This window comes from Protopterus annectens, chromosome 7.part1 (assembly GCF_019279795.1).
Source record: "Protopterus annectens isolate FY-2018-M chromosome 7.part1, PAN1.0, whole genome shotgun sequence".
In the NCBI taxonomy this organism is placed as follows: domain Eukaryota; kingdom Metazoa; phylum Chordata; order Ceratodontiformes; family Protopteridae; genus Protopterus; species Protopterus annectens.
Genome location: NC_056740.1, coordinates 283,676,286 through 283,703,288, shown reverse-complemented (window position 1 = coordinate 283,703,288; position 27,003 = coordinate 283,676,286). Strand labels below are relative to the sequence as shown.

Below are 27,003 nucleotides of genomic sequence, written 5' to 3'. Positions count from 1 at the left end.
TATACCTACTAACAATTTAGAGTATCAGCAGATCACTTATGTCATGTCTTTGTTATGTGGAAGAACAACCTATAGAAACCAGCATGGGGACAGATAGGACATGTATACACCACAACAAAGGCACTTCAGCTGAGAACCAGACTTCAGAACGAAGTGGAATGAGGTAACAGTACTAACCACTGCAATAGACCAACTGTGAATGCTGTATCCTGTACCAGCATTTCTCGGCTCCTAGAAACAAGGAAATCCTAAATACCATGATAAGTAAACTGCAGTTTCATTAAAATAAATACTATTTTACACCAAGACTTTAAAAACACTTCAATCAGGGTCATATGAGATCTGAGATAATGTCTGTGTAGCTGTCAGCAGGTCAGTTTGCTAGTGCATTGTTGGTTCTGTAAATCAAACATAGTTTCATAGTTTCATAGTATAGTACTAGGCTATCTGCCCTGGGGCATTTGTAAGCCTAGCCATAGTGATGTGGCTTTTGCCACCCCATGAAATGGTACAAAAATGTACAGAATAAATTTAGAATACTGTGCCTCTGTCTAGTAGTGACACAATGAAGGTCCCCTTATATAATAGAATTAGTTTACTGTGCCCCTGTCTAGCAGTGACACAGATGTGACCCCTGGGGTAAACTTACGATCTCCCATCCACTCATCAAGATTTCTCTTGAAGAGAGTCAGTGAGGGGCTCTGCCTTATATGAACTGGGATCTTGTTCCAAAGCATGGGAAGCCTCTGGGTTATGAATCTATCCCTCCAGCATGTCCTATTCATACTTGTGCCGAGGTTTAAGTCTTTAGCTCTCGTGGTCCTGATGGATTTGGATTTTTGAGGTGGAGCATGTCCATCAGATCCTGATTGGACATGGCCTTGTACATCAGGCAGAGATCACCTCTGAGCAGGTGGTATGCTACTGAATAGAGCTGAAGTTTCTTTAGTCTGGCAGAATAGGACATATGTTGGAGACCCTTGATCCTCTTGGTGAGGTACTTTTGTGGTCTCTCCAGCTGTTGCAAATGCCGGGTGAGGTACATACCAAATGGGGCATTGTACTCAATTATGGGTCTGATGAGGGAGGAATATAGGGGTACAATGACATCCTTGGATCTGGATGTGAATCCCTTCATGATGAGGTGTGCAAGGTAGAATGTTTTTCTAATCACTTTGGCAACGTGGGCGTCAAATGAGAGGTCGCTGTTGACTTGGGTCCCTAGGTCTCTGATTACTTTTTCCGTACTCAGTGGGTTGCTGTCTATGTGATAATTTGTGGGTACTTTGTTTTTCCCAAAGGGGATGACTATACATTTTTTGGCATTTAGTTTAAGGTCGTGACTCCAGCACCAGTTGTCTGTTTCTGTGAGGCCTTTTTGTAGGATGTATGTGTCTGCTGGTGTATCGACTATGGTGCCTAGTTTGGAGTCATCTGCGAACTTTGTCAGCCACAGACCTCCCATGTTTGCTTTAACATCTGAGAAATAAATGCCGAACAACAGGGGTCCCAGGACAGATCCCTGTGGGACACCACTTGTGACTGGCTTTGAGTCTGACATTGCTCCAGCGATTTTAACTTTAAGGGTTCTGTCCTTTAGCCAGTTTGCAACCCATCTAGTGACATAAGGGTTTACTTTTAAGCTGTTGAGCTTATCTATGATGCCTGAGTGGGGTATTGTGTCGAAGGCCTTAGCCAAGTCCAGGTATGCTGTATGGACTGCTTTGCCCTCATCAATGGCTCTAGTGACTGTTTCGAAAAAGTCAACCAGGTTTAAAAGGCAGGATCTGCCCTTTACAAAATCGAACTGGGTGGGGTCAAGAGTCTGTAGGTCCCCTGTGTCTCTGTTTATGAGTTCCATAATGATTCTTTCCATAGCTTTGCAGACCAGGCTGGTTAAGCTTATGGGGCGGTAGTTTCCAGGGACTGTAGAGGCACCCCCCTTGTGGAGTGGGACCACTGTTGCTGTACGCCAGTGTTCAGGTACATATCCCAAAGTAAGGCTAAGGTTAAATAGCATTTTTATGTGTGGGTTTAGCTCCTCTTGGAGTTCATGTAACACGCAACCCGGGATACCGTCAGGTCCCATTGATGCTGTGTTTTTTGCTTTGTTTAGGGCGGTTCTCACTTGGACATCTGAGATGACAGGGAGATTACATCCAGCTGGGATAAGTATTTCTTCTTTTGGGGGTGAGGGAGGGGAGAAATTTGTACTGAACCTGTCAGACAGAATGTTGGCAATATCTGTGGGTTCAGTGTATTTTTTGTTGTTGTGAACCAACTCTGAGCATATCTGAGGGTTTCTGCCCAGGTTTCTAACATAGCTGAAGAAGGCTTTGTGGTTATCTTTAGTGTCCTTAGCGATTTTTCTCTCAAAGTTGGCCTTGGATGTTTTTATGAGAGAACGTAGTTTTCTGCTAATGTTGATCAGAGATGTCTTCCCTTCATGGGATTTTGCTCTGACGTGCAGTAGCTTCCTTCTTTGTTATACAATTTGTTTATGGCTGAGGTCCACCAGACAGGATGCTTACCTTTGGTGGAGAGGGACTTGGATTTATTTGGGATTGCATGATCCATGCATGCTTGGAGATGTCCATAGAAAGCATTTGTGAAGGATTCAGCATTGTGGGATGTGGTATCCACTGGCACAGTGGGCTTAAAGGATACCATCTCAGTCTTAAGAAGAGTGAAGTCTGCTTTTGAGAAGTTTTTCACTGTGGTCTTTTGTGCTGGGGGTGGAGGTGGGATATGTATATCCAGGGTGATTAGTTTGTGGTCAGATCTCACTAGTGAGGGGTATACTTCCGGTGTGGAGCATTTTGTCCCCATGTTTGTGATGATCAGGTCTAGTATATTATCTCCCTAGTGGGAGAGGTGACTAGTTGTTCCAGTGCATTTGAATTTATGAATTCCAGGAACCTTTGGGCTAGGATATTAGGGATAGAATAATGTACCCAATCTATGTTTGGGTAGTTGAAGTCTCCCAGTATGATGGTATTTTGTGATACATTCATATCCTCCAATGTCTTCAGGAAGGCTGAGTGGGGTTCTTGAGATTGGGAGGGTGGTCTGTAACATGCTACCAGTTGTATAGCAGTTTTGCCTATGGTTAGTTGCACCTGTATGGTCTCTGATGCTTCATGTGTTGCTACTAACCTGGAGGTGTGGGTGTCCTTGATGAATATGGACACTCCCCCACCCTTTCTGGTTCGGCCCGGGTTTTGGGGCCGAAAAGCATGATACGAGGTATAGCCTGGCAGCGCTGGGGTGCTCTCAGGAGCCTTGAACCAGGTTTCAGTTACTGCACAGACGTCGATGTTCTCCATGCTGAGGAGTGCATCAAGTGCCTGCATCTTGAGATTTAGACTTCTGGCGTTGAGCACCATTACCCTTAGTTTTTTTCCATTTTTGTTTTCTAAGGAGGTGGGTTTGTCTTTTGAGCCTTGCCTAAAAAAGGCACTATGGGGGTGGCAAGAGCCTTAGCCAATATCCGGAAGCCCAGTGGTGACAGGTGTAAGCCATCCCTTGCGAAGCAGCGTGGCTTGTCCAACATGTCATCCCAGGCAGACAGACATTGGATCCCCTTAGAATGACACCAGTACTTGAGCCAATTATTAAAGCTGATCATCTTGTCTTTGTATTGTGGTATCATTCTTGGTGAGGGCAAGATGCTGCTCAGGGTCAGGGTCATACCAGCCTGGGCTACATAATCGGAGAGCTCCTCTATGTCTCTTTTCATGTAGTCCAGGGAGGTACGTCTCAGGTCATTCACACCAGCATGGACAATGATGGAGTCATATTTGTACTTGCTTTGGAGTGACTTGAGTGCGTGTGTTATGTGGCGGATCCTAGCTCCTGATAGACAGCTCACGGTCACCCTCTCCTTGTTCAGCCTGGTCAGCGGGACATCAGTGTGTCTGACTATAGAGTCACCTATTACTAGTGTATCAGGCAAGGTGTTTGGCCTTAAGGGCTGTGATTGGTTGACACACTGATTTATTGAAGTATGTGTTGCATGCGTTTTGTTTTGAGGTGGTGGATTTTTGGATGTCTGCTTTGGGAGCCTCTGTTGTTTTGGTAAGTTTTTTATTAGAGCCTCCGAGTATGTCTTTGTGTTTTTATGTGTTTGGTTTGCAGTTGTGGTAGGTCTATGTGGGACTGGGATTGTTGGGTGTGTGGTTACCATCTCCTCCTGTCTGGTCATGCCAGCCCTGAGTTGAGAGAGTTCAGCCTCCGGTTTGGCTATATAGTTGCATCTCTCACATGTATTTGTGTTTGTTGGGAGGAGGAGAGGGTTGTCTGTGTACATGAGACAATTGTAGCATTGTCTCAAGATACCCAGATTGACCAGCTGAACGGGAGAGGACGCCAGTAATCTACCACTCGACATGCTAGAACAGTATAAGGGAGTGCTGTACCTTTAAGGGAAGTGGATATTCACAGGGGTGGTAAGTAGATGTAGTGCTTTACTTAGTACGAGAGTGCTTACTTAGTAGAGGAGTATTGAGAACAAGTGCTAGTCTTATAATATAGTGAGTAGTCTGATTATACTAAGAGTAGAGCTTCCTTAAGGGAAAATTTGAAGAGCACACCTAGTGGAGCCAGAAGAAGTTTAACCTTGTTTAACTGGCGCTGCGCTATGCGCACAACCAAGGGGTAATCTTCTCTCCTGCAGTTTGCAAAGACCACAAAGTTACCCATATAATCAGCAGAGGCAGGTGGTACTGCCTGATGTAGGAAGGCTGTAATGTTACTGCTTGATGAAGGAAAGCTATGAAGACCTTTGCTACTCACAGAAAACACAGTAAACTTTAAGCCTGAAGGACGTTTTACGCAATGGTGTTTTACTTAACTAAAACAGAATTTTTCTAGCAATTATTTTTTTCAGCAGGGTAAAGCTAATAGACAACAGGATGTAGTGTTATAATTATCATCCAGTTTATTTTATTTATTTATTTAACATTTGTTGACTGGGAAAGTCTGACTAGGACAGAGCTTATTTTCAGCGGAGTTGCAGGGAGAAACGGTCCAAACACAAGTCTTTGGAATGTGGGAGGAAACCAGAGTACCCAGAGGAAACCCACACAAATGCAGGGAGGTCATGTATGCAGAATCCACACAGAAGGCACCCCAGATGAGGATTGAACCAGAGAACCTCTTGCTGTGAGGAAACAAGGTTAACTGCTGCACAACTACACCACTGCACCACAGTTACACATCTCTTGTACAGTCCATTTCCTGGGTATTGAATGTACAGTATAGTTATGCACTCTGGATTCCTGTGAAAAGCATAATATAGTTAAAGAACAAGCCCTTCATGGAGGTTCTAGTCAAGAAATGCTAGCAGCTTGTTTTCTTAATGCTACAAATAATGACACAACCCAGGTTTCTTAGTTTAATTTATATCACTCCAAGCTTCTCACAAGTGTATTTATTGGTTGGACAAGCTAGTAAATATAAAATCCTATTTTATGTACATCACTGAAATTGATATCATATATTACCTTTATTGCATCAAGTAGCTATTAATAATTTTACATTGCTAAGGGTTAAAGAAGGCTTGCCGCAATCATTTACATGTTTAACCCTTTAATCAAACTATATACATTTTCTGTAATTCTGATCACCCATCAGTTATAGATAAATAAAGAAAGCAGCTGAGCAACACATTATCTGAGAAAATTTTAATTCTGGTACCTTTGTCCAGTATGATTAGCTTTAGGGTTAAGTAGCCGAAAGCATCAGTATAATAGAATTGACTACCTGGATAGCATGTTCACAATTTTAAATGAGGGAGAGACAGACAGCAGCTGGACACTATATGTACATTCATGTTTCTGGTTATGATATGGTATACTGCAGCAAATCTAGTTATCTTAAGGAGTTGTCGATGCAATATTATAAGTAGCCCATTTTTCAGAATGATGCCCCACTGTGTACATTATCTCCCTACCGTGGGTATCCTTAACATGCTAGGCATGTGTTTTTTTTTGTATCATCAGTAAATGTTACCAAACTTCTTTGACTCCCTGTTTCAGGTAACAAACATGTCACACAGTAAGAGTCAATGGATTAACTTCAAGAGTCATCATTTATGTTTTGTAGTTAGAATTTTTAATGCTACATGAAAAATGTAACATACCAGAGAATTTAATGCAGAACATCTACATTCAAACTTACCCTGAGTCTCTGAATAAATACATCTGGGGGATGGGGCCTAGCTTGCATTCGATACTCCTGCAGAAAGTCATTCCTGAATTTGCCATAATAGTGGCCATGATATCCACTGGGAAACTGAAAAATACAAAAGACATAAAATAAGAAATCTTTTTTTAATTCTATTAATATTAATCTAAACTCTATCCATCACAGACTATGAAAATGTCCTAAGCAGGTCTGTCTCTAAACCGACCCATAAAGAATCTCTATATATCACAGTATTTAGCCATACAAAAAAAAGTGTTAGCTTTGTATGTTTTCACAGTCGAATTACAAACTGCTTATTTTCCTCTGATTAAAATAGTTTTTTCCCAGGTAATGCTTCATATGTTCATAGATGCCTAGGTTCATAGATAAGTACTTGACTAGATGCTATTGTGGGACATTTTAAACATAGCCAATGCCCATTTTTTGTGCTCAGATTAACCTATCCCATTTGGGTAGACATTGGAATTACCCATTCCATAGTTGATAATTATATATTACCCCTAAAGAGACAAACTGGGATCATACCATAGATAATTTGAGGAGACTTAAATGTTTAATTTGATAATTTGGGATACATCATTTAGAAACTGCTTCTGTCCATTAGTAGTACAGTTAGCAGTCCAAGGGTAAATTTTGTTTTGCCCATCCACAGATTCAAACTGCACTTGAATATGGACAGGAATAAACTTTATGTTGATGGGGAGTCTGCTCCTAAGCAGTGTTATTCTTTGCAAGATATACCTGTCCTTCCAAACCATTCTCTTGTTGCAGAAGAGGTTTAGATCCCTAGACTGAGTATTTCTGATGCCATTTGACTTTCTGATGTGCAGGAAATCCCTCAGTACTGGGCTGGAGAATGTCTTGTATGCCATACACAGGTCACCTCTTAGCAGTCGGTGGATAACAAGTACAGTGACAGGGCTTTGAATTGGTCCATGTAGGATAGGTTGTTTAGACCTTGTATCCTTTATGTAAGGTATCTTTGTGGGCAATCCAGTTGTTGCATGTGTCTGGACAGACATATGCCAAAGGGGGCTTGTATTCAATGATTGGCTAATAAGGGCTGAATAAAGCGGAACAATTACATCCTTAGAGCTAGACACAAACTCATTGTTTATAAGATGTGCAATATAGAATGAATTTCTTACAATAATGGACACATGTTGATCAAAAGTTAGGTCACTGTCCACATTAAGTTCCCAAATCCCAAACAAGTGGGTTAAATCTTAGGGAGTATTGTCAATGTGGTAGTTACCTGGGGTAGATGACTTCCCAAAAGACACAATAATGAGTTTTTGGCATTTTTTTTCAGTCCATAATTTTGGCACCAGTATTTATTTGGGATAAACCTTCCTGCAAGTCATTTGGGGATTCAATGACAGCTCCTAGCTTGCAGTCATCTGCAACCTTAGTCAGTCAGAGAGAGCCCTTTGGTATTGGCTTTTACTTCAGAAACGTAGATGCCAAATGTGAGGGGTCCCAGCACAGAACCCTGGGGAATGCCACTGGTAGCTGGTCTCTTTGTGGAGATAACTTTCCCTATTTTGATTTCCTGCATCCTATGCAATTCAGTGGGTGGCATAAGTGTTTATTCCCAGTTTATTTATCTTTTCTACTATTCCTGAGTGGGAAGCTGTGTAAAAAGCTTTGGCCAGTTCAAGTTATGTAGTGTTTACCATCTTGCCGTCTTCCATTTCACTGGTGACCTTTTCAAAAAAATCTACAAGGTTGAGTAAGCATAACCTACCCTTGACATATTCATACTGAGACAGGTCCAGTGTTTGAATTAGTTCCATGATAAGACTTTCCGTGGCTTTGCATATGAGGTTTGTCAGACTTGTGGGTATGTAATTGTCTGGGTCTATGGAAGATTGTACCTTATGCAGGGGAATGACTGTAGTTGTTATCCATTTGCTTGGTACAAAACCTGTATGGAGTCTGAGACTGAACAGTGTTAGGAGTATAGCTGAATTGTGCTACATGCTATATATGATGCATCCAGGGATATTGTCAGGACTCCTCCATGCAATAGTTTTAGATTTTGATAGCACTTTTAGGAGTTGGTCTTATATGATAGCTGGAGGCAAGCCAGTTTCAGGTATATCTTGAGGGACAGATGGAGGGGAGAGGGGGTAAATTACAGCTAAACTTATCAGCCAGCAGCTTCTCTGTACGTTCAGTTTCACTGTGGATAATATCATTAACAATCAGCTTAATGCATTGCTGTGTTGTACTTTTGAGATTATGAACATAACTAAAAAGAGCTTGTGACTCTCCTTAGCTTGGGTAGCTAGTTTAACCTCAAACTATGGTTTGGTGGATTTTATTAAGTTCCTGAGCTGTTTGTTTATTTCAGTGAAAAGGGCTCTAACATTCTGGGAAATCTTCTTCTTACTTATGGTCAAAATTATTTCTTTTTATTGCCAAGCTTGTTGACATTATGGTTCCACCATGTGGGTTTATTTCTGGGGCTTGCTCTGCACTTGTTCCTATGAGGTACAGCTACATCTGTTTAACTGTTTACATGCTAGTGTAGTGCAGTGATGTACATTTCCACATATTCAGTGGAGTTAACTAGATTAGGTGGGAATCTGAAGCTTGCCAATGTGTCACTTAGGAGTAGGTAGTTTGTCTTAAAGAAATTTCTAAAAGTACCTTGGGTGGAAGGGATTTCTGGATTCAGTTCTATTTCAAAGGAGACTGCTTTATGGTTAGACTTTACAAGTCATGAATATATGCAAGGAGCAGTGCAGGATGCTCCCATGTTAGTAAGAACAAGATACAAGATTTTATTCCCCTAGAGTAGACGTGTCCAACCTGCGGCCCGCGGGCCGCATGTGGCCCTCACAGCTCTTCCAAGCGGCCCTCAACCTCTAACTGCAACATTGATGTACACATGCCCCAAAACACTTTTTTTGTTTTGTGTTTTTCGCTCCCGTGACCTGTAACGCTAATGTCGGTGTGCGCATGTGCCAAAGCACCTTTCTAGTTTTGTTTTTGAGCCAAAAAAGGGTCAGTGTGTTTACGCCATTATTTTGCACCGAACAATCTGTGTGTGTGTGTGTGTGTGTGTGTGTGTGTGTGTGTGTGTGTGTGTGTGTGTGTGTGTGTGTGTGTGTGTGTGTGTGTTCTCGCTGAAGAGGGACTCATGTATGGATTTGCCACTGTTGCCTTTGAAAGGGACAGCAATTACCTGTGTTAATAGGTAAGTACGGAGTGAGTGCATGCATGAAAGCAGAATTGTGTGCGTGAAAGTAGAAGAAGAGTGTGTGTGTGTATATGTGTGCATGACAAAGAGATGCACATGCACAAAGAGGTTAACAATGATCAGTCTACCTACTGAACACAAACTAGTTAGCTCACAAATATATCATACATTAAGAGTACACTTTCATTAAATTGTGGCTTTCCTGACAGGGAGAGTGTTGTATTGAACATGAACTCATACCTCTTAACTGTATGGATTTTCAAAGAATGTCTGAATTTTTGCCTCATCTTCCAATTTGTGTCTTTTGCTTAGGAAATAAAAGTAGTCATCCAAGGTAATGCAGTTCCAGGGAGTAAGAATGAGACAGCAGCCTAAGGTTAATGGGTCAGTAGTGGACTGACTATGTAGGACTGTAGAATATAAAGTTGTATTGTTTTTTTCAGATAAACAAAAAAGCACCTAGTACTGTTTTTTCATTGGTGGCTTCTAAGCAGTGATAGATTGGACAACAGTAAGCATAGCTTTGGCGGATCATCAATACTGGCAAATCAAGTGAGCACAATGTCATTTTTTTAATGTTGGGGATTTTAGTGTGTATGTGTGTGCTTATTTGTTGGGAGTACTGCAACATTAGATGATTATTAAAGACAGAGACTTACAGACTGTGGAGAATATGTTTCTTTGTTTCAAAACCTAATACTTGGGTACGCAGCTTCTTGCCATTTACAGTGGATGGATATTTACATTTAATGGACAATGTATTAGCCTGGGCTTGTGGGGTTCTGAAGGATGCCAAGTCTACGACAGCCAATGTCTTGTAAAGTAACCTGGAAATGGATATTGTGATGTTACTGAAAAAATATAGTAAGTGGGCTTAGAAATATAGTTTAATTAAACAAAGTGTACTTTCAATTTACAGGCCATAATTTAATTTATTTCAGGTAGTCCAGATACTGGTAGATTGTATACCATTAGACTTAATTAGGGAGAGCTGTCATTCTGGGGAAACAAGCAGCCCTAGTTTCAGTGAAAGCTCTGTGATTGCTTTCAGGTTCATAGGTTAGTACTAAGCTAACTGCCCTTGCGAGCCATTTTAAGCTTAGCCAATTATCCCTTGTGAGACTCAAACCCAGCGCCTTGTGTTTGTAAGGCAAACACCTTAACCATTAGGCCACCCTCCCTAGGAAGTTGCAGGATGTTGATGCAATGTGTTTTATTTATTATTTTTAATGCATTTGTCATTTCAAAGCATGGTTTTCTTTGATGCAAAACAAGGCATGACTGAATGAGCCATATAATGTTTGACAATGATGGGATAGAAAGATTATAAGTGATGTATAATGTTTGCAGCTACAGTTGTTTCAATGGTGTCTGTGATGCATAACTTTTAGTTATGTACTTACCATAACTTTAGATGTTTGGGATCCATCTCGCCTACATTCAGTACTGATGGGCTCGGAGCCGATCCCTCGGCTCCGACTCGGCACGCTATGCTATAGAGCGAGGCCTCTTATTGGCTGAGCTATTTCTTATCCCAGGATGCACCACCACTAATCCCCCAGATCTTGTTTGTCCGCATTCATGCACACGTACACAACTTGTTTATATAACATTGTCAGATGTTTCAAGATGAAACAACAGGATTCGGACCTTCTTATATCCTCTGATCTCCAAGGAAGGGGGAAGGAGGGTGGGTTATTAGAATGTAGCGAGATGGATCCCAAACATCTAAAGTTATGGTAAGTACATAACTAAAAGATGTTATGTGATCCTATCTCGCCTACATTCAGTACTGATGGGACAGCGTCCCTAGCACCTAAATTCTGGGTGGCTCATTGGAAAACACTCCTGAGCACTGTGGAACCAAATGAAGCTCGTCCTCTAGATGCCACATCCAATTTGTAGTGGGAAATGAAAGTGTGCGGGGAGGACCATGTAGCCGCAGCACAAATGTCACTAATGGCAAGCTTAGAATGAAATGCTATCGAAGTAGCCATAGCTCTTGTAGAATGAGCTTTGACAGAGGTGGTAAGCTCTTTATTAGAATAAGAATAAGCTTGCGTAATACAGTCCCTGATCCATTTGGCAATAGTGACCTTTGTGACGGCTTTGCCCAATTTATTGTCCGAAACGGATACAAACAACTGATCTGTTTTCCTTGTTTGTTTGGTCCTATCTAAATAAAAACGCAATTGCCTGTGGACATCTAATGTGTGGAATATGAATTCCGCTTTGTTAGAATACTTCGGAAAGAAGACTGGAAGTTCTAATGACTGTTGTAGGCAGAAACTGGAACAAACTTTAGGGACAAAGGATGGATTTAGCCTGAGAGATACTCTATCTTTGTGAAAAACCAAGTACGGAGGTTTTACAGACAAAGCTTGAAGCTCTGAAACCCTTCTGGCAGAAGTAATCGCCACCAGAAAGGCAGTTTTCCACAATAGAAATTTTAAATCACATGTTGCTGCCGGTTCGATGGGGGAGGAAGTTAAGGCGCGTAACACCACATCGAGATCCCATGGAGGAGCAGGATGAGAAATCGGAGGTCTTAAAAGTGCAGCACCTTTCAAGAAGGTCTTACACAATCTGTTGCTCATTAAAGGTGGGTTTATAGATTCGTGAAAATTGGAAATAGCTGCCAATTGAACCTTGATGGTAGAGACTGAAGAGCCTTGATTGAAAAGAGAAGTTAGAAATTTCAGTACTTCTGATACAGGAATAGTGATGGGATCCAGACCCCGGAGTTGAGCCCAAATAGCAAATCTTTTCCATTTGCTAGAATACAATTTCTTTGTAGCAGACTTGTGGGCCGAAGATAAAATGTGTACAACTTCCGGATCCAAGGTATGATTCCTGACTATAGTCGGAAGAGGAGGAGCCAAACCGTCAATTTTAAGGTGTGTAGGGACTGGTGGAATAGTTCCGACTGATGAACCAATAGTTCTGGGATCTGATCCAGGAACCATGGACCTTCCAGTGCATATTTCCGAAGATAGAGGAAACATACTTGACGAGGCCAGTAAGGAGCAACTAAGATCATTTTGCTCCCCAAGAGAGAAGCCTTTTGGATCACCCTGGGAAGGAGAGGAACTGGAGGAAAAGCATAAAGCAAGCCGGTGGGCCACAGACGGGCTAGTGCGTCCATAGGGCTCTTCCCCGGAGCCAAGGTGAGGGAGAAAAACTTTTTGCACTTCGCATTCAGCGGAGTCGCGAAGAGGTCACAACACGGAACTCCCCATTTGCTGAAAATCTGATTTGCAACTGTAATGTTCAGAGACCATTCGTGTGGAGAGAGGATAGTTCTGCTCAGTCTGTCGGCTATCACATTGGACTTGCCCGGGATATGAGTCGCCAGTAGAAAGTGTTTGGTCGAAACTGCCCATTCCCAAACTCTCATGGCCTCTCTGCAAAGGGGATAGGATCTGGTCCCTCCCTGTTTGTTCAGGTACCAGACCACTGACATGTTGTCGGAGTGAACAGCAATTACGCCCTGAGGGAGGTAATCGTGAAGGGCTTGAAGGGACAGAAGCACCGCCCTCATTTCTAGGATGTTGATATGAAGTAGGGTCTCTTCCGAATGCCATTTGCCTTGGACTGACCTGCCCAGGGAATGCCCCCCCCACCCCATCTGGGAGGCGTCCGTGGTCAAAGTGGCCACAGGAGGAGGTGGAACAAAGGGTCGTCCCTGATCCAGATTGGAGGGCACCAGCCACCAGCGAAGGTCCCGTTTGCAGGTTTCCGTGATCCATATGAGGTGACTGAGAGGGAGTTCCTGAAAGGACCACTGAGTTGAAAGAAGCCACTGGAGAATTCTCATGTGCAACCTTGCTAGGGGAACTAGAAGAACCATGGCGGACATGGATCCCAATAGCTGCAGGACCTTTCTGGCTGGGGCTTTGGATCTGGGAAGTAAGGCTCGAACTTGAGCCTGTATAGTTTGTATCCTGTCTGTAGGTAGATAGACCCGCATTCGGTTTGAGTCTATCTCTACTCCGATGAATCTTATGCATTGAGATGGCAGCAACACAGACTTTGGCCAATTGAAGGTGATTCCAAGGGAATTGCCCAGTGATATCGTGGCTTGTAGGCTCCGCAATAGTAGATGCTTGGAGGTGGCAGTTAGGAGCCAGTCATCTAGATACGGAAACACCTGGAATCCTAGACTTCTCAGGTGAGCAGTCACGACCGCCAAACATTTGGTGAACACCCTGGGGGCTGTGGTGAGACCAAAGGGCAGCGCGCGGAACTGAAAATGACTGCCTCCTAGGCTGAAGCGCAGATGTCTCCTGGACACTTGATGTACCATGATATGGTAATAAGCATCCTTGAGATCTATGGAGCACATCCAAACACCTTTCTCCAGCAATGGGAGAATGGTTTGTAGGGTGACCATTCGGAACTTGGACTTTTTGACTGAACGGTTTAGAATGCTGAGATCCAAAATGGGCCTCAAGTCCCCGGTCTTTTTTGGCACCAAAAAGAATCTTGAGTAAGTCCCTAATCCAATCTGGTCTGCGGGGACCGGTTGGATGACTCCTTTTTGCAGCAGCTTTGAAACTTCTGAGGCTGCAGTTTCGCGTTGACTGGGTGGCGGGTCCGGGATTTTTTTGGACTGAGGTGGAGAGTGAGAAAAAGGGATGGCGTAACCTCCGGCGATAATTCAAATCACCCATCGGTCCTGAGTGATACCTTCCCAGGCTTTTAGGTGCCTCGAAAAACGACCCCCGACTGGCTCCGGAGCTGCACAGTCGGGCAATCCCTCAGGGACTGTGAAAGGCTGAAGAGCCACGAAAGGACTCGCGGTCTCCAGTGTTGCGAGGGCCTCTGCCGCCTCTGGGACGGTGTCTTCCAGAAGAATTTCCCCCTCCCCTGCCTCTAGAAGGGGGATCGTCCTGCTGTGAGGGGTAAGACTTCTGAGATCTACGGAACCACATTTTCCCTCCTCTTTTAGCCTTGGGGTAAGGCCGAAAGGGAGTGGAAAATCGTGCCCCTACGGCAGTCAAAGTCTTACCTTCTTGCTCGCAGCGGGTCAGTGTGTCCTTTACCTTGGGTCCAAACAAGGAGGACCCATCAAAGGGGGCGTCAGCAAAGGAAGACTTAAAGGCCTCCGCAAAATGACACAGGTGGAGCCAGGCTTGTCTCTGTAGAGCAATGCCTGTACCCGCCACTCTACTCGCCCCTTCGGCCGCATAAGAAATGAGCCTCATGGACAAGTTTGATATGGACGACAGCGTAGCCAGCTGAGAGCCAACCGTCCGGGCCAGCTCCTCAGGCAGGTTACCCAAGAGGGTATCGGAAAGTTCTTTAATCAGATCCCTCTGAAATCTGGTAAAGTGCGTGAGATAGTTCAAGGACCTTAATGTAAAGGCCGCTGAACTTAGGGTGCGCTTACCGTACCGATCCATGCTCCTAGACTCCTTATTAGGAGGATGGACGGACATCGAAGCCTCTGCTACATCTTGCTGGGTAGCAGATGCCACCACCAAAGCATCTACAGCCACACCTTTCATCAGAAACTCTTTTTCCGGGGGTGCTGACAGGAACTTATTAGGACAAGCAGGCACCGGTTCCAAAGAGTCTGGGTGTTCCCACGCCCTTCGACAGATCAAATCCAAGAGCTCGTCGAAGGGCGGAGACACCCAGGAGGTGGAGGGCTGAGCCCCGAAGGCCTTAAGGAACACCGACTCATCAGCAGAAGAGGGTTTGGATTGCCAGCCGCCTCGTTGTTTAAGGGCTTCCAGGATGTCTGCAAAGGAGACATCATCTGAGGACGACTTAGGGGACCCCTCTGCATCATCGAGATCAGTGTCTGATGTAAGAGACTCATCAGGGGAGTCAACGTGCTTCCTCTTGCACGATCTTTTCCTGGGGGGTTCCTCCGAAGAAGCTTCAGAGGGACCCCCAGGAGGGGGGGAACCCCCAGTGGGGGTAACCTCAGGCCCCGGGGCTCCGCTGTCTAAGGACAGGGGGACTGCCAAAGACACAGTCTCAGTATGCAGGGAAGGAGCTGGGGAGACCGTGGAGGTAGCCAAAGAAGATTTGGCTAACGCACTCCTCATGGCCCTGAAGGCGGGACTGCCAGAATCCTGGGAAGGTCCCACCTCCGTGGCCACAATGGTAGATGACACCCCCGCAGCCGACGCACCGAGAGGAAGGCTTGGGACCGAAAACATCAGTCCCGAAGCGTCCCCCCCGGGGCCGACAGAAGAAGTCCGCGTACCGAACTCCGACTCAAGAGCCGGAGTTGGAGTAAGGGTCGGGCCCGACCCGAAAACCTCCATCGGCTCCACCAGCACCGGCTCCAATGGTGCCGAGGCTGTTGGAGGAGGAACCATAATAGCAGGGTGGACCATCGGCTCCGAAGCCGAATGGGCTGGAGCCGAAACTAACTTTTGAAACACCGGAGACTGGAAAAGTCTTAGGAGCACCCTGTCGATGTCCGAATCAGACATCTTGGAAGATCTAGATGACACCGATCGGGTCCGAACTGATTTCTCCATCGGCTCCATAGGACTAGGGGACCGGCTCCGAATGGATTCGACCACTATCGGTTCCGAGGGAGATCTCAAAACAATTTCCCTCGGTGCCGAGGAGGGCTTCGGCGCCGAAGGGGAAGAGTCTGAGCCGGCAACCCTCATCGGCTCCAAAATCAGTGGAGCCGATGAAGGTGACCCACCTCTCGATGCCCCAGTCCTCGGCTCCGAAACCAGAGGGGTCGAGACTGGAGGCATTGAGGCAGACCGTTCAGCCCTTGGCTCCGAAGTCCATGGAGCCGATGGAGAAGCCTGCCTAGGTTTCTTGGCAGTCGGTTCCGACAGACTGGTCGGAGCCGACGCTTTTTTCTTCTTAGTAGAGGAAGAGGAAGATAAGGCCTCCTCGAAGGAGGGCTTAATCAGACCTTTTAATATTAATTTATTCTTCCTCTCCTGGAGGACTCTAGAAGAGAAGGCGTGACACACGCTACAGGACTCTTGTAGGTGCTTGGCGCCTAAACAATAAACGCACGAGGAGTGGTCGTCCGTTATGGACATTTTGTAACCACACCTCGCGCACTTTTTAAACCCAGAGGGTCTATGTTCCTTAGACATGCTGACTAATACTAAGAAACAAGATTTACCACAAAGAAAGTGAAAACTAAGAAAGTTTAAGTTTTTTTTTTTTTTTTTTTTAGAGACAAAACACAATGTCAGAAAACAATACACAAACTAGTACCACAAACACTGAAAATGAGGGTCAAGACCCTCTAACTTAAGCAGGTACTTGACCTCCTGGAAACACAAAAAACGCTAGATAGGAATAGGGGAAGGCCTCTCTAACTTAAACGGGAAACCTTCCCTTAACAAAAAACACAATCTTTCTCAACAAATTTTTTCCAAATACACTCGTACAACAACAATAGCTGTTAAAACAGCTTTTGGGTTCAAAATATCAAAATTCGTGACAGGAAAACTTTGAATAAAACAGTACTTAGCCCAGCCAAGTTTGAGACCACGTCCTAGCTTGTAAGCGGCAAACGAGATCTGGGGGATTAGTGGTGGTGCATCCTGGGATAAGAAATAGCTCAGCCAATAAGAGGCCTCGCTCTATAGCATAGCGTGCCGAGTCGGAGCCGAGGGATCGGCTCCGAGCCCATCAGTACTGAATGTAGGCGAGATAGGATCACATAACATCTATTTTTGGGCCTGTGTCCCACTTTTATTTTTTGCTTTGTCCACATTTCTTGCTCTAAGGATGAGAGGTATGGTTCCATACTAAATCAGAAGTTGTATTTACCTTGGAAGACTTTTAGGCATAATTATGAAAAACAGAGCCTTTTTAATATCTCTGCTTATTTCCAATATAAACTGCCATGTAACCTTGCAAATAACCTTCTTATTAAGCTACTTTACTTCTTTTGGAATTGACAGGTATGATTCATCTGTTCGGACATAAGCATAGAGTGCTAATGTGACTTTGATTTCTTGCAGCAGTTTGTGGTTTACATAATCACAATAACTTTTCTGTGCTTCTGGGTGTGTAATCAATTTAACAATTTTAAAGATGTTTTCCAAAAATAAATAAATATATAATAAATAAATAATCCTCTCTACACTTTGAGCTATTGACAAAGTCTGGGAATTTGTTTTTTTCAAAAGTGAAGGTCAGCATTAGAGCTCAGTAAACTGTAACTATGTGAGTAACTTCTGCACAAATTAAAATGTCTGAATGTCAAATGGCTTTAGATTGGAGGGAAGTTTATTTTTATTTATTTTATTTTATTTTACATTTGTTTACCGGGAAAGTCCGACTGGACACAGGTCCATTTTCAGCGGAGGCTCGGGGAGAAAAGCTCCAAAAATAACATAAAACAATATAATACAATACATGAGACAGAGAGACAGCAAATTATGGATGTAGTACTCATACAATATGGCAGAGATTACATCTCGTAACAGTGAGAATCATTGAGGTACAGAATAAACTTAAAAACATTTTTTTTTACAGTTATAATTACAGCAAGGCAAATATCAAAGATTTAAATTTTTAGAAGAAAGCTCTGAAACAATCTTTTGGTATGGATAAACCTGGGGATTGACACAAATTATATGTTTACACCAGTATGTAGCATTATAGTTTATGGTTTTCTTATTGATTTACTTTTTGCCGAGCAGTTGTTTGTTGATTTATTGATGGTCCTTTTGGTGGTGGGAAATTATATGGATGAATCCATCTCTATTATGATTTTTTTTCAGATATTGTGACTTCCAGACAATTTCATTCAGTGAGTGGGTGTCATGTGATTACTGAGGTTGCCTGTTTTACAAGTAGGGGCTTTATTGTGTGTGTGTGTGTGTGTGTGTGTGTGTGTGTGTGTGTGTGTGTGTGTGTGTGTGTGTGTGTGTGTGTAAGAGAGAGAGATTTAATATGTATACTGAATATAATTTTGTAAATGGAATTCTTAGTTAAACATGCCCCTCTTCTTGGGCAACTAGACTTGAGTAACCAATATTAGATCTTAGCCATCCAGCTGGGAAAGATTAGTATGTAGATTTTTCATTTGGTTTGATGAAGGCTATGCTACTTACCCAAGGACTACATTTATGGCTATCCATCCAGCCATCGTGCTGCTGAACTACATTGTTTGATAATGAGAGGAGCTTTTTACAGAAGTTGAAGGTTTTTGTGTCAAGAACTTGTCCATAAAAAGTGGCTTGTTTATGTTGCAGTTTAGGCTGTTGTCTTTGTAGTGAGCGTTTTAAGTGTAACCAGTATTTCTGATGTAGAGGAAGTCTCTTAAGGCAGGATCTTTCTTAGCCTGGAAAGCAAGCCAATGATGAAATTTATAGGGGCCAGTGAGAGACAGAGGAAAGCAAGAAGCTTTTTAGTCTGTTTGGATAACTAAGTGAACTTAGTCCTTTGACCTTTTTTGTCAGAAATGGTTGTAGTCTTTGTTTTGGCAGGGTGTTTTGCTGAGGCACATGCCAAAAGGGGCATTGCACTCAATAATGGCTCTTGTAAAGGAAAAATACAGGGATGTTATGACCTCATTGTCCCTGGATGAGATACCCTTATTAATGAAGTGGGCCATGTAAAAAGCTTTCCTTACAATGGAGACAACGTGGTGGTCAAAAGTCAGGTTTGTATCAACCTGGGTGCCCAAGTACCATATGACTGTGTGGTTACAACATTGTTATTAATGTGATAATTTGTGGGGACATCACTCTCCTCAAAGGGGATGATGATGCATTTTTTGGCATTTAGCTTGAGGCCATATTTCTGGCACCAGTTATTTGTTTGGGTGAGACCCTCTTGTAGCTTATTCAGAATTGTTTTATTAAGTCAGTAATGTGAATTCTTTACTTTATTGCAAATTTGTTGGCTTATTTTTGTGGATTATAGCACTGTAGGACTGCTGATGTTGACATTTTACGTAGTTGGACTGTTGGAATGGTTTTCCTAGTAAGAAATGCTAGTGCTGTAGTGAATATCTGTTTATTTGTAAAAAAAAAAAAAAAAAACACACACACACACACATATATATATATATATATATATATATATATATATGGGTCTACTTTGAATAACCGAACCGCCACTTCACCGACACCCAGAAGATCGAGACGGAACGACCGAACAGGTAGGTGATCGAAAAGGCGATATTCCGACAGCCGAAAGACCGACAACGGCAACGTGTGAGCGCGATCTGGTAAGTGTGCGATAGTGACGGATTTAGGATTGGGGAGCGGACAGGTAAGTGTACGATAGTGAGGGATTTTAGGTTAGGGTGTGGGAAAGGTGAGTGTGCGGTAGTGTCGGACTTAGGGTTCTGGTAAGGTAAGTGTGTGATAGTGACGTAGTGTAGTGTAGGGAAGGGTTGAGTGTGTTAGGGTTAGTATGCGGGTGGAGTGAGTGTGCGATAGTGACGGGCTTAATGTTTTAGGGTGGATTAAGTGAGTTAGGGTTAGGGTGCAGGTAGAGTAAGTGTGCGATAGTGACGGTGTTGAGGTTTAGGGGTGGGTTAAGTGAGTTAGGGTTAGGGTGCGGGTTGGGTAAGTGTGCGGTAGTGTCGGACGTTAGGGTTAGGGTTTAGGTTAAGGTTAGTGGATATGTTATTGTGTGCAATGTGTAGTTTACGTTTTTTGTGTCGGTGTAATGGTGTTCCGTTTTTTGAGTTGTTGGTGTTTGTCGGTGTTGTGTGTTTTCGGTTGTTTGGGGTCGGTAAATTGTGTGTCGGTGAATCGGAAGTTCGGTTATACAAAGTAGACCCATATATATATATATATATATATATATATATATATATATATATATATATATATATATATACAAAGCACCAAATAACAGGACAGCTGGAATCCAGGCAGTTAGTTTCCTTTATTTTCTCAACCAAACGAAGATGTAAAAAGAGGTTTAGCGCTTTCATCTAGGTAACTAGACTTCCTCAGAACATTCATACTAACTTTTCTCCCCATTATATACCCAAAAGCCAAATAAAAAATATTTACATGTTTTTATGTTTGTATAGGGAAGGTTAACATTGCATAAGAGATTTCAAAAAAGTGTTTCATATAGGACAGTTTGAATTTTTTAACATTATTGTATTTCTATAGGAATCCGTCTTGTTAGAAGCAATTACAGTTTAGTTTTAACTTTTAGTACATAAATATATGATAATAATTGCAAGTTTTTTATTGCATGTTGTTAGTTTTTAAGATATGTGTTTTTTAAGGATAAAATGATAGATATAAGTGTTAAATATTATACATATTCATTTTTAAACTGGATAGACATTTGCATATAAAATTGAATGATTGATGTAAATGGCGGGCTTTTGGGTATATAATGGGGAGAAAAGTTAGTATGAATGTTCTGAGGAAGTCTAGTTACCTAGATGAAAGCGCTAAACCTCTTTTTACATCTTCGTTTGGTTGAGAAAATAAAGGAAACTAACTGCCTGGATTCCAGCTGTCCTGTTATTTGGTGCTTTGTGCATAATTTTTTGAGTTGTTCAGTGGTCACAGGACATTAATTTCTTTTAATATATATATATATATATTAACTAAGATGTTAGAGTTAACTGTTAGATTAGAGAATTAGAATTAGAATGCGAATTAGAATTTTAAGGCAAATATTAGGCATTTATTACATTTATTAATTGTTCAAATGCACCTACAGTACCGCCAGGAGGTCGACTGTGGTCTTCCGGAACAACGAAAGAGTTAACTATATGATATATTTTATATGCAGCCCCAAGACCATTTCTGTTCACTCAATGCAGCCCCAGCAAGCCAAAAGGTTGGACACCCCTGATACAGAGTTTGTTAATATCAGTTTTATTTAAGTTGGTAAGTAGAGGGGAGGCGTAGAAAAGGGTAGGGAGTAGATGAGTGCGAGCAATGGCAGTTCTGGCAAGTGGGGTTAGAAATGGTTTGATCCTATATAGTGAGCCAAGTTTTTTGTTAATGGTTTTGATGGTTTTACTACCATGCATATAAAATTTAAGATGGTTTTACTACCATGCGTATAAAATTTAAGATTATCTATGATAACATCTAGGAGCTTTGTATAGACATCTGGGAAGATTATGGTCCCATTATTAGACTTAATGGAAAAGGATAATACTGTGGGCTTTTGAGAGGGGGAGAAAAGTAGTAGCTTAGTTTTGTTTGGGTTTAAAATCAGACGACGATCAGAAAGCCAATTTTCTACTCTGTTAAAAATATCCTGAGTTAGTGTCTGCAGTTCTGGTTGGGAGGTGGCAGAGCAAATCAAGGTGGAGTCATCTGCATATTGAATGCAGTTTGCTTTTGTGATGACAGTATGTAGGTCATTAATGAATATGGAAAACAAAAGAGGTCCCAAAATAGACCCTTGCGGGACACCCTGGGTGTTGGGTAGGAAGCTGGATAGTTTATTCTGCCATAGGACGGCTTGTTGTTTGTCACTCAGATAGGATTGGAACCAGAGGAGAGTGTGCATGTCTAAGGAATTTGTTTTCAAGGTATGGATGAGTAGTCAGTGATTAACCATGTCAAAAGCCTTTGAGAGGTCCAAAAAAAGAGCTGAGGATAATTTGTTGTTGTTGTTCCTGTTATAGTTTATAGCATAAGAGAAGGTGAGAAGGGCTGAGGTGGTACTATGATGTGGCCTAAAGCCTTGCTGAAAGTTGGCCAGTAGGTTGTTTTGGATTAGATAGTGAAGTAGCTGTTTATGGATGCACTTTTCCATAATTTTTGCTAGTGGAGACAAGATTGCTATAGGTCTAAAGTTAGATAGTTCAGTAGAGCTGCAAAAACAGGAATGCAGGCAAGAGGGCTTGAGGCACGCACACAGTAGTAGTTTCCAAAGTTTATTCTTCAGACTTTACTTCAAACAAATGATAAAAACAATAAAAAACGGTAACCATAAAGCGCTTTTCGTCTCACCTCTTAGTGAGACTTCATCAGACACTTGCAACAAGAATGTTTCAAACAGTAAATACAAATTCAAACCACATCAACTTCCTCCAAGCAAAAGACAAACCCACCTCCAAGGTAAGCAGGAAAAAACAATGAACCCATTGTATGCTTCTTTAAAAATCCAGCTTCTTGTAAAACAAGTATGTATGCAGTAAATATATTTGTATATGTATAAATATAAATATAGTGTATAAATATAGCTCATCAGTTCGAAAACACTCTTAAAAGACCTTTTAAAAGTATATTCAGAAATATTTAAAAACCATGCTAACATTAAAAACCAATAGTTAAGATAACAGTAAAAAGTGAGAAGTCAAGAATGAAGTGTAAAATTGAAAACAGTATAAAATAAAATACTTTACCACTGTGTGAAAAAGTATTAAAATCTTAAATAGCTTTCAGTAGTAGTTAATAATGACAGTTATAAAAAGAAGGATGAAGAAATATATAATAAAACACTTATATTAGCCCCATGTTGTCTGAATTTAAAACCATCAAGCTAAAAAGCTATAAAGACTGGAGCAGAGAAAACAATCCTGTAAAGGACGCCCGGTGAATATGATAAAAGGTGGAGTAAGAGTGCACACATTCACATAAACAACTCTAAATGCAGACACATTCATGTATAGATAACAACTAAGTGAATGTGAAAAACCATGTGCATGTATAAACATGTATATACATAACTAAACAGATAAGTACATTTTTGACTATTTAGATAAATATTTAACATACCCTGTTTAAGCAAAAATGTGAAACTTTCTTGCAGGCTGAAGTGAATAAGGTATATATTCACCTTATTAAACTCTTTAGTTTAAGGATGCAAGATATGGAATAAACTTCATTCAGTCCTGGCGGGTAGCAGGCCCTAGTACGAAGTTGCCATATTAATTCCAGTTTTTCTAGGAATAATGAACTAGGGCCACCCTTTCCATCACTCGTAACCTGGTCAATCACTCTAAATTTAAAAGAGTGTAATGGAAAAGCACTCACATGTCTAGCCAGAGCATTTTCCTGCTTTGATGTTCTAATGCTGTAAAGGTGTTCGTAAACCCTTTCTTTTAGTTTCCTGTCTGACTTCGCAATATAAAAAGCTGGGTAGGCTTGGCATTGGGCCAAATAGACTATACTTTTAGTATTACAGTCAAATTTTCCCTTTGACGCATAGGGCACTACTCTGATCGAGAAGTTGACCCCAATCTCCATGAAGGGGCATTGGGGGCACATACTACACCTTATCATCCCTTTTCTCTTGTTTCCTAAACTGTCTTCCTTCCTAGTCTGTAATAAGCTTTTTAAATTTCTACCGCGTCTAAAAACTACTCTGGGGGGGGTCCTTCAATTTAGCATGTAAATTGTGATCAAGGACAATTAAATCCCAGTTCTTATTAATGATGTCATTGATGTCATAACTATTGCTACTAAAAGTAGTAATAAAAGTGGACCCTACTAAAGGAGAATCATCATGAACCATCCGAACTTGGTTAATTTCCATTTGTTCCTCATTAATTTTAACCCCCAGTATAGGTTGGTACATGCCCCTATGCCTCTTGTTTTGTACTTCTCTTACCAGTTCCCTAACCATAGGTAGAGGGTATCCCCTCTTGATAAACATGTCCTGAAGTTGATTACATTCTAGTAAAAACTCCTCTTGTGTGGAAACCATCCAAGCTGCTCGTACCAGTTGGCATTTTACCAATGAACGCTCTTGAAATAGTGGATGACAACTGTCAAAATGTAAAAAAGCATTTGAGTAGCTATTTTTACTGAAAATACAAGCTGTATAGCAACCATTAATTAGGTCTTTTTTTAAGTCAACATCCAGGTAAGCTATTCTTTCCATGTGGAAAGTATGTGTGAACTGTAAAAAAAAACAGTGGTATTATTGAGGTGTGTCACTAGATTGTTAGCTTCCACATCATCACCCTTAAACAGCATAAATATATCGTCCAGGTATCTTGTATAAAAGTGTATTTGGCTTCTAATTTCAGGTACATTTAAAATAAACTCCCTTTCCCAAGAAGCCATCACTAGGTTGGCGAAGCTGGCATTACACAGGGAGCACATTGCTACGCCGATGGACTGGACGAAAAACCTGTTGTTGAAGGTAATATACAACACTATGTCCAACAGTTCAGTGAGCAGAGAAATTAAACTTCTAGGGGCCTCCAGTTCTAGCAGTAACAGGCTGAGCTGTTCAACACCCTCAACATGTGGGATGGATGTGTACAAATCTTTAACGTCTATAGTTAGGAAATTGAAGCCCTCATTAAACTGTAAATCCTGTATACTCCTTAAAAAGGACCATGAGTCCTTGCAGATCTGTTTTTGTAATTTTACATATTTCTGCAAAAAATGGTCAATATATTTGGCTAATGGGTAAGTGATGCTATTCCTGGAATCCACAAGAGGTCTCATTGGTGGGTTCTAAACACTATTGTGGATCTTGGGGATGCTAAACAAAGTTGGAATTCTAGGTGCTGGCATACATAAGAAAATGTATATATCCATGTCAATCCTTGCCTTAATAAACAGTTCTTCTAAGTTAGCATGAATTCTCCTGTAAGCGATATTTAATTACTTACGGGACACCTCCGTGTATGCTTCAGTCATTACTATCCTTTCCATTTTATTTCAGCAGACAGTGCTGCAACCGGGGAGTCCAAAGGTCAAGAACAAAAGCACAGCCAGCATTGTTCGCCGTATTTCGCCTCCGTGTCTTTGGGAATTCAACTCTAAACAACACTATCACAGTCCAAAACACCTTCTGTCACAAAAAACAATTTGCAAATTAAAATATAATAAGAATTTATTGTTGTGACCAAATACGCCAAAGCTGGTTAAGCGCTTTCACTTGTTAACAACAAGCTTCATCAGAACACCATAATAAGATAAACAGTTGCTTAAATAACATTTTTGGCGCCAATTTAGTTTGAAATTTTTAAAGAAATACGCACATATTGCAATATGTACTACTCATATAAATAAAAAACTGTTGTACAAAAAAAAATAATATACATATTTAAAAATACATGCTTATTTAAAAATACCATAATATAAATAAAACAAGTATATAAATAATGAATAAATAAATAGCCAACACAGATGTGAATCAATTTGAACATAGAAAGTAATACTATTGATTTAAAGCCAAATAGGGTTTGATTGATATAGTGTCATTCAAGCCCGGTGTAACAGAGGCATCCGTATAAATTTGCCACCATAATTCTTTGTATAGTAGCAAACTGTTAAAATCACCACCTTTATTATTAACTTGCACCAGATCAACTATACCAAAATTAAAATAATGTTTTTCTCCATACTGCTTAATATGTCCATACAATGCATTTTTTTCATCCTTTCTTCTAATACTATACAGATGGGAATAAATACGTTTGTTCAAAATCCTTTGGGTCTTACCTATATAGAACCCTGAACAAGTCCTGCAAATAGCAATATATACCACCATTTTAGTAAGACAGTTGCCCCCACAAAAATTAATACTAGTATGTTTGTAATTGTCCAATATCACACTGTCACCCTGAAATATAGTGTGACATTGTTTACATGCCCCACATTTGGCAGTGTTGATAGATGTGATCTTCTTAGTAGTTATGCCCTTCTCCAAAATTGATTTTATATTAATACCTGCCTTGTAAACAAATTTGGGACAATCCCCTAATATGGGTGCTATATCTTGGTCAACTAATATTATATGCCAATTATCCATCAAAATTTTCTTCACCTTACCGGTGTGTACTCCAAATTCCAAAATACAAGTTCTGTCAAAATTATTGGGCTCTACCTTCTTAACAGCCAATGTGTCTATAGCTATTACTGAACTAGGGTTATATTTTTCACCCAGTAATGGCTTGTATTGGTTTCCCCATTTACTCACTACATATTTACTAACATTGGCCATAACTCTCACATCATATCCTCTATCCTTAAATAAGGAAGTGATAGATTTGACCTCATCCAACATGTCCTCATATCCTGATGTCATCCTAACTGCTCTAAGTTGACCCTTGTAAATGTTAATAAATTGTTTCCTCGGATGGTAGCTGGAATATTCCAGATAGTTGTTCGAAAATGTACTCTTCCTAAAAATTCTCGATTTAAACTGGTTGCCATCTCTAGACACAATAGTGTCAAGATAGGCCAAACCTTCCAAACTTCTGGAAAACGTAAATTTAAAGAATTCACTGCTACTGTTAATAAACTCAAAAAATTGTGTCAACAAATGCTCACCACCATCCCAGATCATATAGATGTCATCTAGGTATCTAATATAATATTTAATGTGTTTCATAAAATAACTACCAAATATAGTCCTCTCTTCTCATTCAAGCATAACCAAATCTGCATATATGGGAGCACATGCTGCTCCCATAGCTACTCCTTTGGTCTGCTTGAAATACTCTCCCTCAAAGAAGATATAATTGTGGTCACGTACCAATGACATCATATCAGTGAGAAGACATGTCGTGTCCCACTGTATGTCTGCATATTTTCTTATACTAATAGCAAAAGCCTGCAGTCCATCTTCCTTCGGTATACATGAAAAAAGATCTATGACATCAATAGTCACAAATATCAGGTCTGGGCTAGATAAGTAAACCGGGTAATTTTTCAAAAATTCCCATGAGT

General features: G+C 41.3%; 1 protein-coding gene across 1 annotated transcript in view; it reads right to left on the bottom strand.

Moving 5' to 3' along the window:
* The window catches only part of CCHR7.PART1H3orf84 (chromosome chr7.part1 C3orf84 homolog), a 323,437-nt gene that overhangs the window by 126,281 nt on the left and 170,153 nt on the right, over positions 1-27,003 (bottom strand). Inside the window, exon 2 of the mRNA XM_044078716.1 lies at positions 6,181-6,294. Within this exon, the coding sequence (XP_043934651.1) occupies positions 6,181-6,294 (114 nt within the window). The remainder of the gene's footprint in view (positions 1-6,180; positions 6,295-27,003) is intronic.